The sequence below is a fragment of the Chiloscyllium punctatum genome, chromosome 1 (assembly GCF_047496795.1).
Source record: "Chiloscyllium punctatum isolate Juve2018m chromosome 1, sChiPun1.3, whole genome shotgun sequence".
NCBI classification, from domain to species: Eukaryota; Metazoa; Chordata; class Chondrichthyes; order Orectolobiformes; family Hemiscylliidae; genus Chiloscyllium; species Chiloscyllium punctatum.
Genome location: NC_092739.1, coordinates 57,066,239 through 57,082,623, shown reverse-complemented (window position 1 = coordinate 57,082,623; position 16,385 = coordinate 57,066,239). Strand labels below are relative to the sequence as shown.

Here is a 16,385-nt window from a genome sequence, read left to right as displayed (position 1 = left end):
CTCTGCCTCCATTAATCAGATTATAGGTCATCCCCTTCTCTTGCTATTCAGCTGTTGACAGTTTACTCACACTATCTGACACTTTTGATCACCTGACTTATTATTCAGCCAATCGACACTCCACTCACACCATTCGAACTATCATTTGATCCCTCTGCCTATAAATTCTGTTCCTGTGTGCTTCTCTTCACATCACCTGACGAAAGGACAGCGCTCTGAAAGCTTGTGATTTCAAATAAACTTAGTGGACTATAACCTGGTGTTGTGTGACTTCTGAGCTTGTCCACCCCACCTCATGATCTCATTGAACGGTGGAGTAAGCTCAAACGGCTGAATGGCCTGCTTCTGTTCCTATTTCTTATGTTTGACATATGAACATTTGAACTTTTCAACAGCCATGTTGTTGAATGCTTCCTTGGATTCACACCAACCAGAATATGCCTGCAAATTATACACAACCTGTAAAATTCAGCCCCTTGCCTTATCATATGTATCATTATTTCACAAGGTTTTAATTCACGAACATATCTTTTTCATGTATATATTTCTGTTTGCAATAGAGTTAGATAATTTGTCAGTCATCAAAACCCTACCTACAAAGCCTAGGGATCAATCTCACAATTACTTGCCTCCTTAGCTCAGTCCATTGTAAGAGAAAAGGCAATATTCAACTTCTTGAATATATTCTTATAATTATTCTCATTAAAAATGGAATTTCATTGATATTTCATCAGGGCATGCTGTACAGTCTGGTTGCTGCACAAGGAAATGAAAGACTTGCCTTAATGCATCTTGGATATAAGCATGATCAAGGTATTGATGGTTACCCCTTGGACTATGATATGTCATATGGTTACTACTCAAACATTGCACAACAGACTGTTCGTGATCGGGATATATTTGATGGAGAACAGGTAGGTGTTATGAACATAAGTAAGACCCATAATAAAAACTAGAGTTGAAAATTCAATAACTGCAGAATACAATTTAATTTAGGAAATCTCACTGTCAGGATCAACTTTTTAAAAAATCAGTAATGAAGAATTCTAAATATTTACAATTTCTTTCAATTTGTAAAGATGTTTCTCAGAATACAACTTCGTAGGTGGTTGATAACTCCCTTTGTGAGGTTGCTGAATTTAGATGCAGCTCAGATATTAGTTACATTTGAATTGGTGCAGTTCCCTGTTGATTGATTCCCCACTGATGTCAGAGATTGCTCTTTAAGACATGTTATTAAACAAAATCAAAATTAATTAAAATACTTTAGAGATTTTTCAGAAAGGATCTGATATTGAAGTTGTAAATCTTGCTGGTTATGAATCCATGCTTTAAGGGATGATAACATTAATTGAAGGTGAACCAAATACAACCGTTTGTGCATATTTTTTAATACTTACATTTGAAACTTTGGGAGGTGATGGGTGGCCAGTGATATTGAGAATCAGTGCCTAACTGAATTTATAACAATCTTTCATTTGTTATGAGGAATTAATATTCTTAAACGGCAGTCTGAGTGGTCTGCTGTGCTGAGCTCTGTGCCATACCCCTGGCAAGGAGGACCTATACCTCCCTCATCAACCACCCCATGAGAAAAAAACTGCTAATATAAACTTGCTGAACATCTGGAGCTGCTAGAATCGTGGTGTGACAGCTTTAAGGCCAGAATGAAAGCAAATAAAGGAAAGGGACCGAAAGGAGTACATCAGGCAGGGCTCCTCCCTACTGCATTGGAGGTGCCTGCAGCCATTGCTCAAACTCCTGGGGCGGCCCCTTTGGATTTAATGGGGCAGCAGCAGCAGTTACTCTCAGAGTTTGGCAAGTACCAAGAAAAGATTGAATCAGCAGTGGAATCACTATCTGGCATGCTGAAAAATCATGAGCAGGAAATGTCATTGTTGGACCGAAGAGTAGAGGCAGTTGGAGGAGAGGGCCACGGTGTCAAAGACCATGGCGGAGATCTTGGGAGGAAGGATCCGAATACTGGAAGACCAGGTTCAGGTCCTTCAGGAGCAAGTGGATGACCTGGAAAATAGAAGAAAAAACTTACGGCGTGTGACTCTTCCGGAACGCGCGGAAGGTGAAGACCTGGTTGGCTTTCTGGAAAAGTAGCTCCCGAAGTTTCTGGGGCTGGAGTTGGAGTCAGGCCTGGTGAGTATGGAGCAGGCCCGCCAGATCACAATGTGCCTGTCCGGGTCAAATCCGTAACCCCATGCGGTCCTAGTGCAACTCCTGCATTATAAAGAAAAACAGTTAATGATTGAAATAGCAAGAAGACTGGGAAGAGATTCACAGGCTTTAATGTACAAAGGCTCAAGAATAATGTTCTCTCAAGAGCTCTAATTTAGAAGAGAAGGGCATTTGATGAAGTTAAGAGAAAATTAAGGACATGAACATTTAATATTCCTTGAGGTACCCGACTGTGTTGTGTTTCGCTCATGGAGGCATGGTGTATAAGTTTGATTCTGTAGAAAAGGCAATGGATTTTGTGAATTCTCTGAATTGAAAGACTCAAGTTGGGGTGGGGGCGGTGGTTACAGGCAATGGTATGGGTTTTAAAATTTTTTTATTGCCCCTTCTTTTCTCCTCTCTCCCCTTTTTTTGTGGTTATCAGCTTTATATATACTGCCTTGATGTAAAACCGGAATTATTTAATATATCAGTCGGTTGGGTATTATCTGGGGATTTTATTTACTGCTGTATTTTTGTTTTATGATTGGGGCTGGCTGTACCTGTGGTTAAGGTGTGTGGGGGGAGGGGAGGGGCATCCTTTGTTAACTCTCAGAATGTAAATAACAGGTTTTCTTCATTTGTGAATTGCCTGGGACTAGGGCACAGCCTCAGCTAGATGGGGTTGGGATGGTAGCAAGGATTGGAAGGAGTGTCCCCTGTGGGCAAAGAGAGAGATCTCTAGTAAATTGGGGGTTATTTGGGTGTTTGCTTAAGTTAAATGTAGTGATTAGTGTTTTAGTTGTAGTAGTTTTTATAGGAGTAGTTTTTAGACTTTATAGGGTTAATGTCTTTGTCACTCACCACACCTCAGATAAGCTCCGTCCTCTTGGGGAACCACGGGCTGCCCTGGATGACCATGGCTAGTGATTTGTTCAGGTGGTGCACCTGGAATGTAAAAAGGAGCCATTCTCCCATTAAAAGAAAAATGATGCTGTCAAGTCTTAGGAAGGAAAGGGTGGACATCACCCTGCTGCAGAGATGCATTTAACTGATAAGGAACATCCGAAGCTGCAGAAAGAAGGTTATGAGAGGGTATACTTCTCCTCCTTTAGCTCTAAGAGTAGAGGAGTGGCTATACTGGTAACTGAGCAAATTAAGGACGAACGTGGACAACTCATCATCATAAAGCTCGAATACATGGAGAAGGGTATGGCGTCTTGAATGTGTGTTGTCCTCCGGCGCACCCTCTTAAATTTCTAATTGATGTAGTCACTAAATTGATGAGTCTTGGGGTGGGCTGCACGATCATATGAGGGGATTTTAATCGCCTGATAGATCCTGAGGTAGACAGGGTGCCAAGGGGCCCAGCAAGTATGCCCGCACAATCTAAGCAGTTGGTGGACTTGTGTGAGGAGTTGGGATTGGTGGATGTATGGAGGCATCTTCACCCTAATGGAAGAGACTTTACTTTCTATTCCAATCTACCCAAGTGCCACACATGACTGGACATGATTTTTTATGCCATTGGATTCTTTGGATAGAACATTGGCATGCAAAATTGGGAATATAGTTGTGTTGGACCATGTGCCAGTGTATTTAGATGTTAAAATCGAGGGTGGTGGAATGGATGCATGGCACTGGTACACGGACCCATTCTTGTTAAGGGATAGCAAATTTGTTGAGTACATCAGAAGAGAGTTCAGGGTCTTCTGGGATATAAACTCAGGTACAGCCAGTAATCTGGCAATACTTTGGGAGGCCACTAAGTCATATTTATGAGGCCTGATCATTTTGTATTCAGCGACTAGAAGAAGGCAAAGGAAGAAGAAACAATGGATGCTGGAGACCTGGCTGCAGATAACTGAGGAAGTATATTATAATAGGCCATCATTGGTCAAGCTGCAGTGGGTCACGGCCCTCCGCGTGGCTGTTGACTCATTGCACACACAGGTGGCAAAAAAAAAGAGGTCTCCTTTGCTACACAAAGACTATTTGAATTTGGAGATAAGCCAGGTAGATATCTGGCATATCTGGTTAGGAAGAAGAAAGCTTCCCAATCTATTATGTCTGTTAGAGAGAAGGCTGACACAGTTACCCGTGAGTTGAAGAAGATCTATGTTAGATTTAGGAAATACTTCGCAGAGTTATATCGGTCGGAGGGAGGCGAACACGGTGCAACGAGAATACAGTCCTTTTTTGAGAATCTGGACCTCCCCAGTATAAACACAAAACAAGTTTCCCTGTTGAATACGCCTATGATGGTACAGAAAGTGCAGGAAGTGATAAAGCATCTCCAGGGTGGCAAAACTCTGGGACCAGATGGATTCCCAAGTGAATTCGAAAAGGAATTGGTGGAGCCACTTCTGGGGATGTATAGCTATTCAAATACATGGGATTGTCTTCTGCCCTCTCTTCGAGAGGCAAATATCTCCCTCATTATAAAGAAGAGGAAAGACCCCAAAGAATGTGCCTCATACAGATCAATTTCATTGTTGAATGTAGATTTTAAATTTCTATCTAAGATGCTGGCTCTGAGGTTGGAAAAGGTCCTGCCCCATATTATAAAAGAAGATCAGATGGGTTTTGTCAAGGGCCATAGCTCTTCCAACAATATCAGGAGGGTACTGAACATAGTGCAGCTATGCCAACAAAGATTGATCCCAGGTTTGGTGGTCTCCCTAGACACAGAAAAGGCACTTGACCAGATAGAATGGCCGTACTTCTTTGGGGTTCTAGAGCGCTTTGTTCTGGGGGTGCCTTTGCTAGGTGGGTGGCCGTATTGTATAATGATCCTAAGGTAGCAGTCATCACAAACAGTACTAAGTCATGATTTGGAGATGCGGTGTTGCACTGGAGTGTACAAGTTAAAAATCACACAACACCAGGTTATAGTTCAACAGATTTAATTGGAAGCACACTTGTGTGCTTCCAATTAAACCTGTTGGACTATAACCTGGTGTTGTGTGATTACTAAGTCAGATAACTTTAATATTGGGAGAGGTAGTTAACAGGGGTGTCCTCTTTCACTGTTGTTATATACCTTGGCAATTGAGCCATTAGCTGAGGCTATCAGGAGGGATCCTGAAATAGTGGTGCCAGGGATGGGAATGGGGAACATAAGATCACCCTACATGCTGATGACATCCTTTTGTTCTTGGCCAATCCGGAGGAGTCCATTTCTCGATTGATTCAAACAATTAATTTATTTGGCAGTTTACGGGGTACAAGATCAACTTTACAAAATCGGAAGCCGTGCCGGTGGGGGGATTAGTGGAGATGCCTGATCTGAAGGATGGAATGCAGTTCCCATTTAGATGGTCGTCAAAAGGTTTTTTATATTTGGGAATTTTTATTACACCTGCCTTCCACCAGCTGTTTAAAGCTAACTATGTATAGTTACTGGAGAGGATAAAACAAGATGTTCAATGGTGGGAGGGGTTACCGTTTTCATGGTTAGGCCGAATAGCCTCGGTTAAAATTAATGTTCTTCCTCGCATGAGAATGCTCCCTTTCTTGCTACCTAGATCAATGTTACAGAGGCTCAATGGTTGGCTAGGTTCTTTTATTTGGTGTCGCAAGTGCCCCCTAATTAAATTTACCAAATTGCAGCCTTGGCAGAGTGAGGGAGGAGTGGAACTTCTGGACTTGAAGAAATATCAAATAAGTGCTCTGGTAGCATATTTCGGTGATTGGGTACGGGGGAATTTGGAGTCGGATTCGGAGACTTTGAAGCTTCACAGTTGAGATGTCCTCTAGTTAATTTATTATTTATGAATCAGATGAAATCCATGATTGAGCAGTGTAAAAAGTCCAATCAATTTAAGTACAGTGAAAGCCTGGAGGATAATGAGGCAAGACGAGAGCAATTAACTTAAATTCACCGTTTACCCCAATATGGTGGGAGCCCAAAGATTTAAACCTGGGACAATGGACTCCAGCTTTAAGTTATGGGATAATAAGGGAATCTCTTGTTTGGGAGATTTATTTGAGGGAAAGGTCTTGATGTCATTTAGCCAACTAAGTCAGATTGTCTAATAGGGACCTTTTCCGATACTTTCAGATAAGGGATTATATACAGAGGAAGACCACGCTCCTGGCTCAGTTTTACAAGTCAGACATGGAGAAAAGAATGCTCTGGTGTATGGGCGCTGTTTCAGTTAGTACTTTGTATCATTTACAGAAAGGATGTGCCTTAGGGGACATGGAGAGACTCTGTAGGATGTGGAATCAAGAGCTAGGAGAGGTTATCTCATTTGAAGTATGGGAGGATATATGGGAAAATGTAAGGAAAATTTCAGTATGTAACAGAATGCAGGCCATGCAATTGAAGATCTTACACAGGGCTCATATGGCACCAGAGAGGCTAGCTGAGTTCAAAAGAGGAGCGTCACCAAGGTGTCCCAAATGTAAAGGCACTCTTACACTTGCTCCTAGTCATGTTGTGAGATCCGAAGATACTGGACTGCTGAAGGACATCCTGGGGATTGAAGTTAACATGGATCTGGTATTTCTGCTTCTGGGGTTGCCAATTTGCCCTTTCTGGGGAAGAGATTGTGTAACATTCTTACCCACTGTGTGAGGAAGAACATGTTAATGAATTGGGCGTTGGTAAAACCACCAGGTCTTATAGGATGGCGTAGGCTGGTGATGGAGCAGCACAAAATGGAGCAGTTTTACAAAATGTGGTGGCCCTTTCTAAATTATGTTGACACAGATTTATCAGCAATATTAATTAGATCCGTAGTTTTAGCCATGGGAATCAGTCTGGATGCCCGTGGGGCCATGGGAGGGGGAGGCTAAAGGAAGAGATTATGGGTACAATGACTGGTGCTCCCAGGGATGGGAGCCCCAGTGGAGATGTGATGAGTGAAATAGAATAAAGTAGTGAGCTATAATTTAATTTAAGTTAATTTGATTTCAGTTTAATTTAATTTTTTATTTAATTTGTTTGTAGTTTAGTTTACGTTAAGTAGATACTTTTGTTGTGGTAGAATAGTAGACAATTCATTATTAATAGTATCGCAATATGATATTGTTGTACTGCCTTTATCTTTCTGTATTTTGGTATTACTCTTTTTTTGTATATAGATGTTTTGTAAAAGATTTAAAAAGGTTTCTAATTAAAAAAAGGGAGATATGCATGGAAAGTTCTTTATGCAGAGAGTGGTGGGTACCTGGAATGCGTTGCCAGCGGAGGTGGTCGAGGTGGATGTGATAGCGTCATTGAAGATGTATCTACACATAAACATGAATGGATAGGGATCAGAGGGATACAGATCCTTAGAAAATAGGCAACAGGTTTAGTTGGAGATCTGTACTGGCACAGGCTTGGGGGGCTGAAGGGCCTGTTCCTGTGCTGTAGTTTTCTTTGTTCTGAAGCTCATATTTATTCTAAGAGTAATAAGTAGTAATGAGAGTGATGGGGTAGCAGGTCAGAAGGGCTAAATACAATATATGTATAGTTACAGAATTACCATGTGTCCCAGACCAACACATCTGCAGGAAGGTGTACCCGACTGCACAAGCTTGACCCCTGGAATTTGGAACTTGAGCAGCAGCTGGAGACTCAGTTGTGCATCTGTAAAGCAGAGGATGACATGAAGAGCACATGTAGGGAGGTGATCACGGTGGACAACAGCCTCATACTGGCTAAGAGGGAACAGATGACTACCAGGTAGTCTAAGGAAAACCAGGTAGGTAGTGCAGGAGTCATCTTGATTGATAATGGGTATCATTTTGGACACTGGTGAGGTTGATGGCTCCTTGGGGGAGTGCAGCTAGGGCCAAGCCCCTGGTACTGCCGGAGACTCAGCTGTCCAGAGGTGGAGGAAGAAGAATAGAAGAGCAGTTGTGATAGGGGATTCCGTATTCAGGGGAATAGACAAGCATTTCTGTGGCAGTAAACATGACTCATGGATAGTGTGCTTCCTCTCTGGTGCAGGGTCAAAGATGTCACAGAGCAGCTGCAAGACAACCTTCTGGGGAAAGGGAATCAGTCAAAAGTCATGATTCGCATTTGTACCAATCTTATGGGTAGGAACAGGGATGAGCTCCTGAAGACAGATTTCAGGCAATGAGGAAGGAAATTCAAAACCAGAATCTCAAGAGCACTCCAGATTACTCCCAGTGCCATGTGCTGGTGAACATAAGAAGGATTGATACAGGGCTGGTGTAGCTAATAAAGAATTAGATTTCCAAGGAATTGAGACCACCTCTGAGGCAGGTGGAACCTTTACAGACTGAACAGATTACACTTCAACAGGACTAGTCTGATATCCCCACAGGGCGATTTGCTAGTGCTGTTTGGGTTGGTTAAAGTTGCTTGTCAGGGGAATGGGAAGCTGAGAAGTAAACCAAATTAGAAGGAAAATAAAACTGGTAACAGGAAGTTGAATCGATATTAGAGGCTAGAAGACTGGAGAAATAAAGCTCAACATCGAGTGTGTTTCAAAAGTGAAATAATGTCAAAATGATAAAGCTACGGGCACTCTACATGAATATACACAGCATTCACAATAAGATTGATGATCTAAAGACAGAAATAAAGATATGTGGGTATGATCTTGTTGCTATTATAGAATAATGGCTGCATGGTACCCAGGACTGGCAATTGAATATTCAAGTATATTCAACATTGAGGAAGGTTAGAGAAGAAGTAAGATGGAGTTGAGCTGATAATAAGGGATAGTAGGGGAAGATCAGAACAATAATTTGTGGAATCTGTTGGAGTGGAATGAAAAAACAGCTCGAGGCAACGAACATTGGTTGTAATTATTTGTAGGGTATAAATAATAATGTTAAATGAGGAATAATATTAATGAGAAGATGAGAGAAGTTTGTACCATGAGCAACATAATTAGCACAGGTGACTTCAATCTGCATATAGACTGGGAAAACAATTGAGCAATAGCTTTGTGGAGGATGAGTTTTGGGATTATGTTTGGAGTTTCTGGGGCAGTATATTGAGAAGTCAATGAAAGGGCATGTTATTTTAGATATGGTAAAGTCCTAGGGAGTGTTGCTGAACAAAGAGACCTTGGAGTGCAGGTTCATAGCTTCTTGAAAGTGGAGTCACAGGTAGATAGGATAGTGAAGAAGGCATTTGGTATGCTTTCCTTTATTGGTCAGAGTATTGAGTACAGGAGTTGGGAGGTCATGTTGCAGCTGTACAGGACATTGGTTAAGCCACTGTTGGAATATTGCATGCAATTCTGGTCTCCTTCCTATCGGAAAGATGTTGTGAAACTTGAAAGGGTTCAGAAAAGATTTACAAGGATGTTGCCAGGATTGGAGGGTTTGAGCTATACGGAGAGGTTGAATAGGCTGGGGCTGTTTTCCCTGGAGTGTCAGAGGCTGAGGGGTGACCTTATAGAGGTTTATAAAATCATGAGGGGCATGGATAGGATAAATAGACAAAGTCTTTTCCCTGGGGTGGGGGAGTCCAGAACTAGAGGACATAGGTTTAGGGTGAGAGGGGAAAGGTATAAAAGAGACCTAAGAGGCAACCTTTTCACTCGAGGGTGAAACGCATATGGAATGAACTGCCAGAGGAAGTGGTGGAGGCTAGTACAATTGCAACATTTAAAAGGCATCTGGATAAGTATATGAATAGGAAGGATTTGGAGGGATATGGGCCAGGTGCTGGCAGGTGGGACTCGATTGGGTTGGGATATCTGGTCGGCATGGATGAGTTGGACTGAAGGGTCAGTTTCCGTGCGGTACATCTCTATATAAACTGTATCATGTAATGAAAAAGAACTGATTAACAATCTTGCAGTAAAAGAACCTTTTGGAATGACTGACCACTATCTGATGGATTTAGCATTATTTTTGAAAGTAAGATTATTCAATCTGAAGCAACAGCGTAAAATTTGAATAAAGGAAATTATACAGGCTTCGGTTAGGCAGAAATTTTCTGAGGTGAATTATGAGAACACATGAAAAGGTCTGACTGAGTATAGGCAATGATTAATCATTAAAGACCTATTAGATGACTTATAGCAACTGTGCATTCTTTCAAACTGCAAAAACGAAAAAAAGGTCAGTCAACCATGGGTAATAAATTTAATTCACGATGACCCTCAGGTTAATTCAAGGTTAAAAGTAAAAGCTGACAAAAAAAGCAGTAAATGTGAGGATTGGGACATTTTTAGAATACAGCAAAGGAGGACCAAGAAACTGGTAAGGAAAGAGAGAATAGAATGTGAATTCAATCGAGCAAAAAACAAACTGAACTGTAAGAGCTTCTATCGATATGTAAAAAGTAAAAAAAATTGGTTAAAATATGTATCAGTCTATTACATGTAGAGTCATAGGAATTTACAATGGGAGCAGAGAAATGGCACAGAGGGTAAGTGATTATCTCGTGTCTGTTTTCACTGAGGAAAATATGAGAAATCTCCCAGAAATAATGATCCAAGTGGTTGAGGTGAATGAGGAGTTAAATGAAATTAATATTAGTATGAAGAATGCACGAGAGAAATTAATTGGGCTGAAAATTGATGCATGCCAGGACCTGATATTCTGAATGAGGTCCGCAAGGTAACTATAGAGATGGTCAATGCATTGATGATCATCTTGAATGATTCCTGTAGATTGGAAGGCACCAAGTGTCACCACTGTTTAAGAGGGAGTGAAAGAGAACATTGAGAACTGCGGATCTATTAGCTTTACATCGATTGTAGAGAGAATGCTGGAATCTATTGTGAAACATATGATAAATAGACATTTGGAAAGCGATGATATGGTTGGGCATAGTCAGCATGGATTTGTGAATGAAAAATCAGATTTGATGAACTTGGTGGAGTTTTTTTTTGACGGTATTACAAAAAAATTGACAGAGAGAGTCGCTGAACATTATATACCTAGATTTTCAGAAGACTGTTGATAAAGACCCAGCAGAACGTTGGATAGGAGATAATGTACTAGCATGGATTAACAATTGGCTAACAGAAAGAAAGCAAAGTGTGAATAAATATTCTTCACCAAGGCTCTTCAGGGAAGGAAATCTGCCATCCTTACCTGGTTTCGCTGACATGTCACTCTATGCCAATGTGGTTGACTCACAACTGCCCTCCGGGGAATTAGGGATGGGCAATAAATGCTGGCTTAGCCAGTGATGCCCTTGTCCCGTGAAGTAATTTTAAAGATGTCTGCACATCTGCTCTTCCTACCAAAGTAGGTAACCTCACATTTTTCCACATTATATTTCATCTGCCATGTTCTGGCCCATTCAGTAAGTCTGTCCATATCCTCCTGAAAATGTTCTCTCAGTGGACTGGTTGGCTAGTTTGTGATGCAGGGGTTCAATTCCTGTATCGACTGAGATTACCATGATAGGTGTGCCACCTCAACCTTGCCCAGGCCCGTGATACGATGACCCTCAGGTTAAATTCACTACCAGTCACCTCGCTTTAATGAGAGGTTTAACCCTATTGTCCTCTGTCACTATAGTGAACTTTATCTTTTACCTCTTCCTCACAACACATTTCCTGCTTAGCTTTGCATCATTTTGTTGTCTGTGTCAAAGCCAAATGATCTGTTTGGTTTCATTTTATTGTTGGGATGTTGATATGATTTATACAACTGTGTGGCTTGCTAGGAAGAGCAGGTGTGCAGAGTTTTTAAAAATTAATTAACGGGATGAAGTCATCACTGGCTCGGCCAGTATTTATTGCCCACCCCTTATTACCCAGAGGGTAGTTAGGAATTAGCCACATTGCTGTGGGTCCAGAGTCAAGTGTGGGCTAGGCCACAGAAGGATGGCAATTTCTTTCCATAAAGGACATTTGTAATACAGGTGGGTAAACTGGCCCTGAATTTTCACAAATTTCAAAGAATGAGAAGTGATCTCATTGAAGCTTAAAACATATTTAAAAGGATAGACAGGATAGATGCAGGTGAGCTGTTCCCTGGTTGGGGAGTCTAGAACCATGAATACAATTTAAAAAGTCGATAAGTGTGGTGCTGGAAAAGCATTGCAGGTCAGGCAGCATCTGAGGAGCAGGAGAGTTGACATTTCGAGCATAAGGTCTTCATCAGAGGGGGGTGCCACTTAGGTCCAAGGTGAGGATTGTTTTTTGGTGTGAGGTTGAGGGCTGTGAATATTTGGAATTCTCTACCATGTAGGGCTGTGGAAGCTCAGCCTTTGAGTATGTTTAAGGTAGAAATTGCTCCGTTTCTGAATACCAGAGACAGGTTATGGGGATAGAAGGTCGGTTATCTTGGTTGGCTGGTCTGTGATGCGGAATAATGACAAGAGCGTGGGTTTAATTCCTGCACCAACTGAGGTCACTATGAAGGTCTCTCCTTCTTAACCTCTCCACCTGCCTGAGGTATAGTGAGCCTCAGATTAAACCAACACTAGTTGTATCTCTTTCTCTAATGAGTCTGGTAAGACTATGGTGACTTTACCTCTACCTGTGAAGATGGGGTGAATAACAGGCATTGAAGTGCTTGACTTGTCCTGATGGAAGGCTTCCATCAATTTTTCATATTAACTTCTAGTAAACAACAGGAAAAGTGAAGAAGGAACAACTGAATCACAGTTGGGAATTAACAGGAGTTGCTTGCATCGAAGACCAATGACTTCACCAAGCTCAGTTCTGTTGAAAGCACTTACAGAAGAAGTTCTGCCTGGGTTGCTACAGATGACTGTGCTGTACTGTAGGATGATGAAAGGGATATTCCTTGTAATCTTCCCTACTTGGAAGAATGCTGGGCTGCTCACAGCTTCTCCTCATCCATCAGATCCCCTCAGGCCGACTCTAGTTGTCCAGAGCACAGTATGTGAGGATTATACGGCACCCTCTTGCTGTACTGTACTGCAATGAGCCCCCTGTTTTGACCAAGCATGGGAACCTCATCTTGAGGAAATATCATCTATCCCTCAACAGCCAGAGTGAAAGGTGTTGCATTGTATGTGGGCCTCACAATATGATCTGCTAGTAGTTGCATCACACTCTATTAATGCCCTATATGCATTAGATCCTGGAGACCTCTGCAGAGAGAGCAATGGGATGCCTCTGCATGGACCTTTAACAGAATAGATAGAGTCATAGAGATGTACAGCATGGAAACAGACCTTTGGTCCAGCACGTCCATGCCAAACAGATATCCCAACCCAATCTAGTCCCACCTGCCAGCACCCACCCATATCCCTCCAAACCCTTCCTATTCATATACCCATCCAAATGTCTCTTAAATGTTGCAATTGTACCAGCCTCCACCATATCCTTTGGCAGCTCATTCCATACACATACCACCCTCTGCATGAAAAAGTTACCCCTTAGATCTCTTTTATATCTTTCCCCTCTCACCCCAAACCTATGTCCTTTAGTTCTGGACTCCCCGAACCCAGGGAAAAGACTTTGTCTATTTATCCTATCCATGCCCCTCATAATTTTGTAAACCTCTATAAGGTCACCCCTCAGCCTCCGACACTCCAGGGAAAACAGCCCCAGCCTGTTCAGCTTCTCCCTGTAGCTCAGATCCTCCAACCCTGGCAACATCCTTGTAAATCTTTTCTGAACCCTTTCAAGTTTCACAACATCTTTCCGATAGGAAGGAGACCAGAATTGCATGCAATATTCCAACAGTGGCCTAACCAATGTCCTGTACAGCCGCAATATAACCTCCCAACTCCTGTACTCAATACTCTGACCAATAAAAGAAAGCATACCAAACGCCTTCTTCACTGTCCTATCTGCCTGCAACTCCACTTTCAAGGAGATCTGAACCTGCACTCCAAGGTCTCTTTGTTCAGCAACACTCCTCTTATTCAGACATTTGCTACACAGGCACAGTAGGAGATTGTAGATGTGGAACAACATGTTTTTCTCCCACCTGCACTCCCCACATTGTCCAAGAAAGACAGAATTGTATATCATATAACATCAAAATTTTACTATCCAATGTGTGAGAAAACAGCTCAGGGATCCTGTGAGATATTGGGAGGTGTTTGTGAATTGTGGAACAGTGTTGAAATTTTATAGCTTCCCTCGGATTGCTTTTGCTTCACAGCCATGACTCAGATTAATTAATAACGATCAATGACATGGTCAGGTTGCTTGTGGTCAGTGTGGTTATTCAACACAGTTGGTCACTGCATGAGGTTCACCTGCAGAGTATTGTGATGAGAGATACCTTTACCCTGGTAGGTGCCTGATTAATGCAATTGCCAGTTGAAAGCCTCACAAATAGAGCCCATTCTCTCAAACAGAAAAAAATTACACTTTGTCTGCCCATGTTGGTGCGGTGGCAGCCATTTTCTATTTCCATTGTGCATTTGAGATTTGAACAAGGTTGATAGATGCTGGACTTCACAAAGCAAAGTTACAAGCTCAGCCTATGAATCTCAGTGATCCCACCCTCACTCCTCAAAACCATCATGTTGTTTTCTGCTCTGCACATCCTGTTAACCCCATCAGGGTTGAGCTGCCACACATTCCCACATAATTCTTTTACTTAAGTGTTCATCTCCCCACTTTACCCCCTGAAGGCAGGCCTGCAGGTTAGTAATGCCAGATGTCATTATGCATTGTCCTGCAGTCAAAGCCAGGGAGATGATGCTTATCAATGATCCCTCCTCCTGCAGTACCCGGTGCTTCCTACCTGCAGAGGAACTTTCCCCTGTTGAGGATGGCTGTATGTGTCTGCAATGTTTTTTGCGCCACCAGGAGAATTAATATTGAAATTGTGTCTATGGATTTGGTACATAATAGCTGTCATGTATAATTTTATTTTATTGAAATTTAAGTTTTTGGTTATATGTTAAAATTTTGCCAATATGGTCTTTTGCCATAAATTGTCTCAATCGATCCTGTAATAATAATAATGTCCAATCTTTTCAGGCTTTTGTTGAAACAATAAGACTAATGGATGATTCAGCTTTACAGAGTCAAACTAAAGAAAATGATGACCTCTTTTTATGGCTCAGGTATCAGGCAAATCATGGGGATGTATTTGCTCAGGTATGTATTGCATATACTGTAATATTTTTGCTTTATTTTATTCATTCACACATTTTGCTGAATCATTAGAAGCTATGACTGTTTGTTGCTGCTACCTTAATAATGGATTCTGTGATTGATTGAATGTTATATTGCCGTGGTCTAGCTGAAGAGCTTTGGATGTGCGTTTGTGCTGATATTTACTCTGTGCAAGTTACTTACCTTGGTGATTTATTAAGAGTTAGTACTCAGTGGAATTTTGCCAGTGTAGACAAAGAAATGGGTAAATTGCAACTTATCTTTGGATAAAGAATGATATCTGTTGTTTGAGAGGGGGAGGAGTGAAAGATCAAACCATTTGATCAGACACTTAAACCAGGCTTATCCTCTGCAGATTTATTCTTCTTTTTGCCTGGGCATTTGTACTTGGTGTTATATCTCATTTATGTTCATAAAGAGCATCAAGCTGATGAGTTCTCAGTTGTAGGTGATCCTGTGGATTACCTATTCTGACTGAATAGGTCTGGTGAAAAGAGGTTTACATTTTTTTGCCATGGCAATTGGCGGTTGAGAAGGAATCATGTACCATCCATAACACCACCTGCTTCCACCCATATCATCCCACCCTCCTGTTGAAATCCTCATCTGTGTTTTTGGCACTTTTTGACTCAACTCTTTTAGTGCCCTCCTAGCTGTCTTTCCATCTTGCACCAAAGCTAATCTACAACTCTGCAGTTAATGCAAACACAGAAAATGCTGGAGAAACTCAGCAGGTGAAAGAAACAAAGTTAACATTTTGAGTCTATGACGAGTCTTTATCTTCTGTTTTGAAGAAGAACAAAGAAATATCTGATTCTGCACCAAATTCCTGCTCATACATGATATATTCTTGCCTCCAAATATTAGAAGTTAAAATTCCAATCTTAATGTTTGGAATCCTATATTGCAACGCTTTTCTCTAATTCTGTAACATTCTCTCATTCTCCATTCCCTACTGACCTCAATGTTCCTCAGAAGCTAGACTTTGGTGCATCATTCTTCTTTTTTGCAGTGTTGACAGTCCAGTTGCCTAGGCCACATGCTTTAGAATTCCCACCCGAAATCTCGTCTTTCTCTCCATATTTCTATGTTTCATTTAAATCCTTCCTCGCAATTTACCTCCTTGATTAAGCTCCTGCTCCCTTCTTCTAATATTCCACCCCCCCCCCCCCCCCCACCACCACCCTCCATTGGCTTGGTGTTTATATTTTAGATTTTACCTCT

At 41.6% G+C, this 16,385-nt stretch overlaps 1 protein-coding gene across 2 annotated transcripts in view; it reads left to right on the top strand.

Moving 5' to 3' along the window:
- LOC140469203 (protein sel-1 homolog 3-like) overlaps nucleotides 1–16,385 on the top strand; it is a 104,931-nt gene that overhangs the window by 52,349 nt on the left and 36,197 nt on the right. For both annotated transcript variants that reach the window (XM_072565543.1, XM_072565612.1), the window contains exons 11-12: nucleotides 735–914; nucleotides 15,024–15,143. In XM_072565543.1, coding sequence (XP_072421644.1) covers nucleotides 735–914; nucleotides 15,024–15,143 — 300 coding nt within the window. The remainder of the gene's footprint in view (nucleotides 1–734; nucleotides 915–15,023; nucleotides 15,144–16,385) is intronic.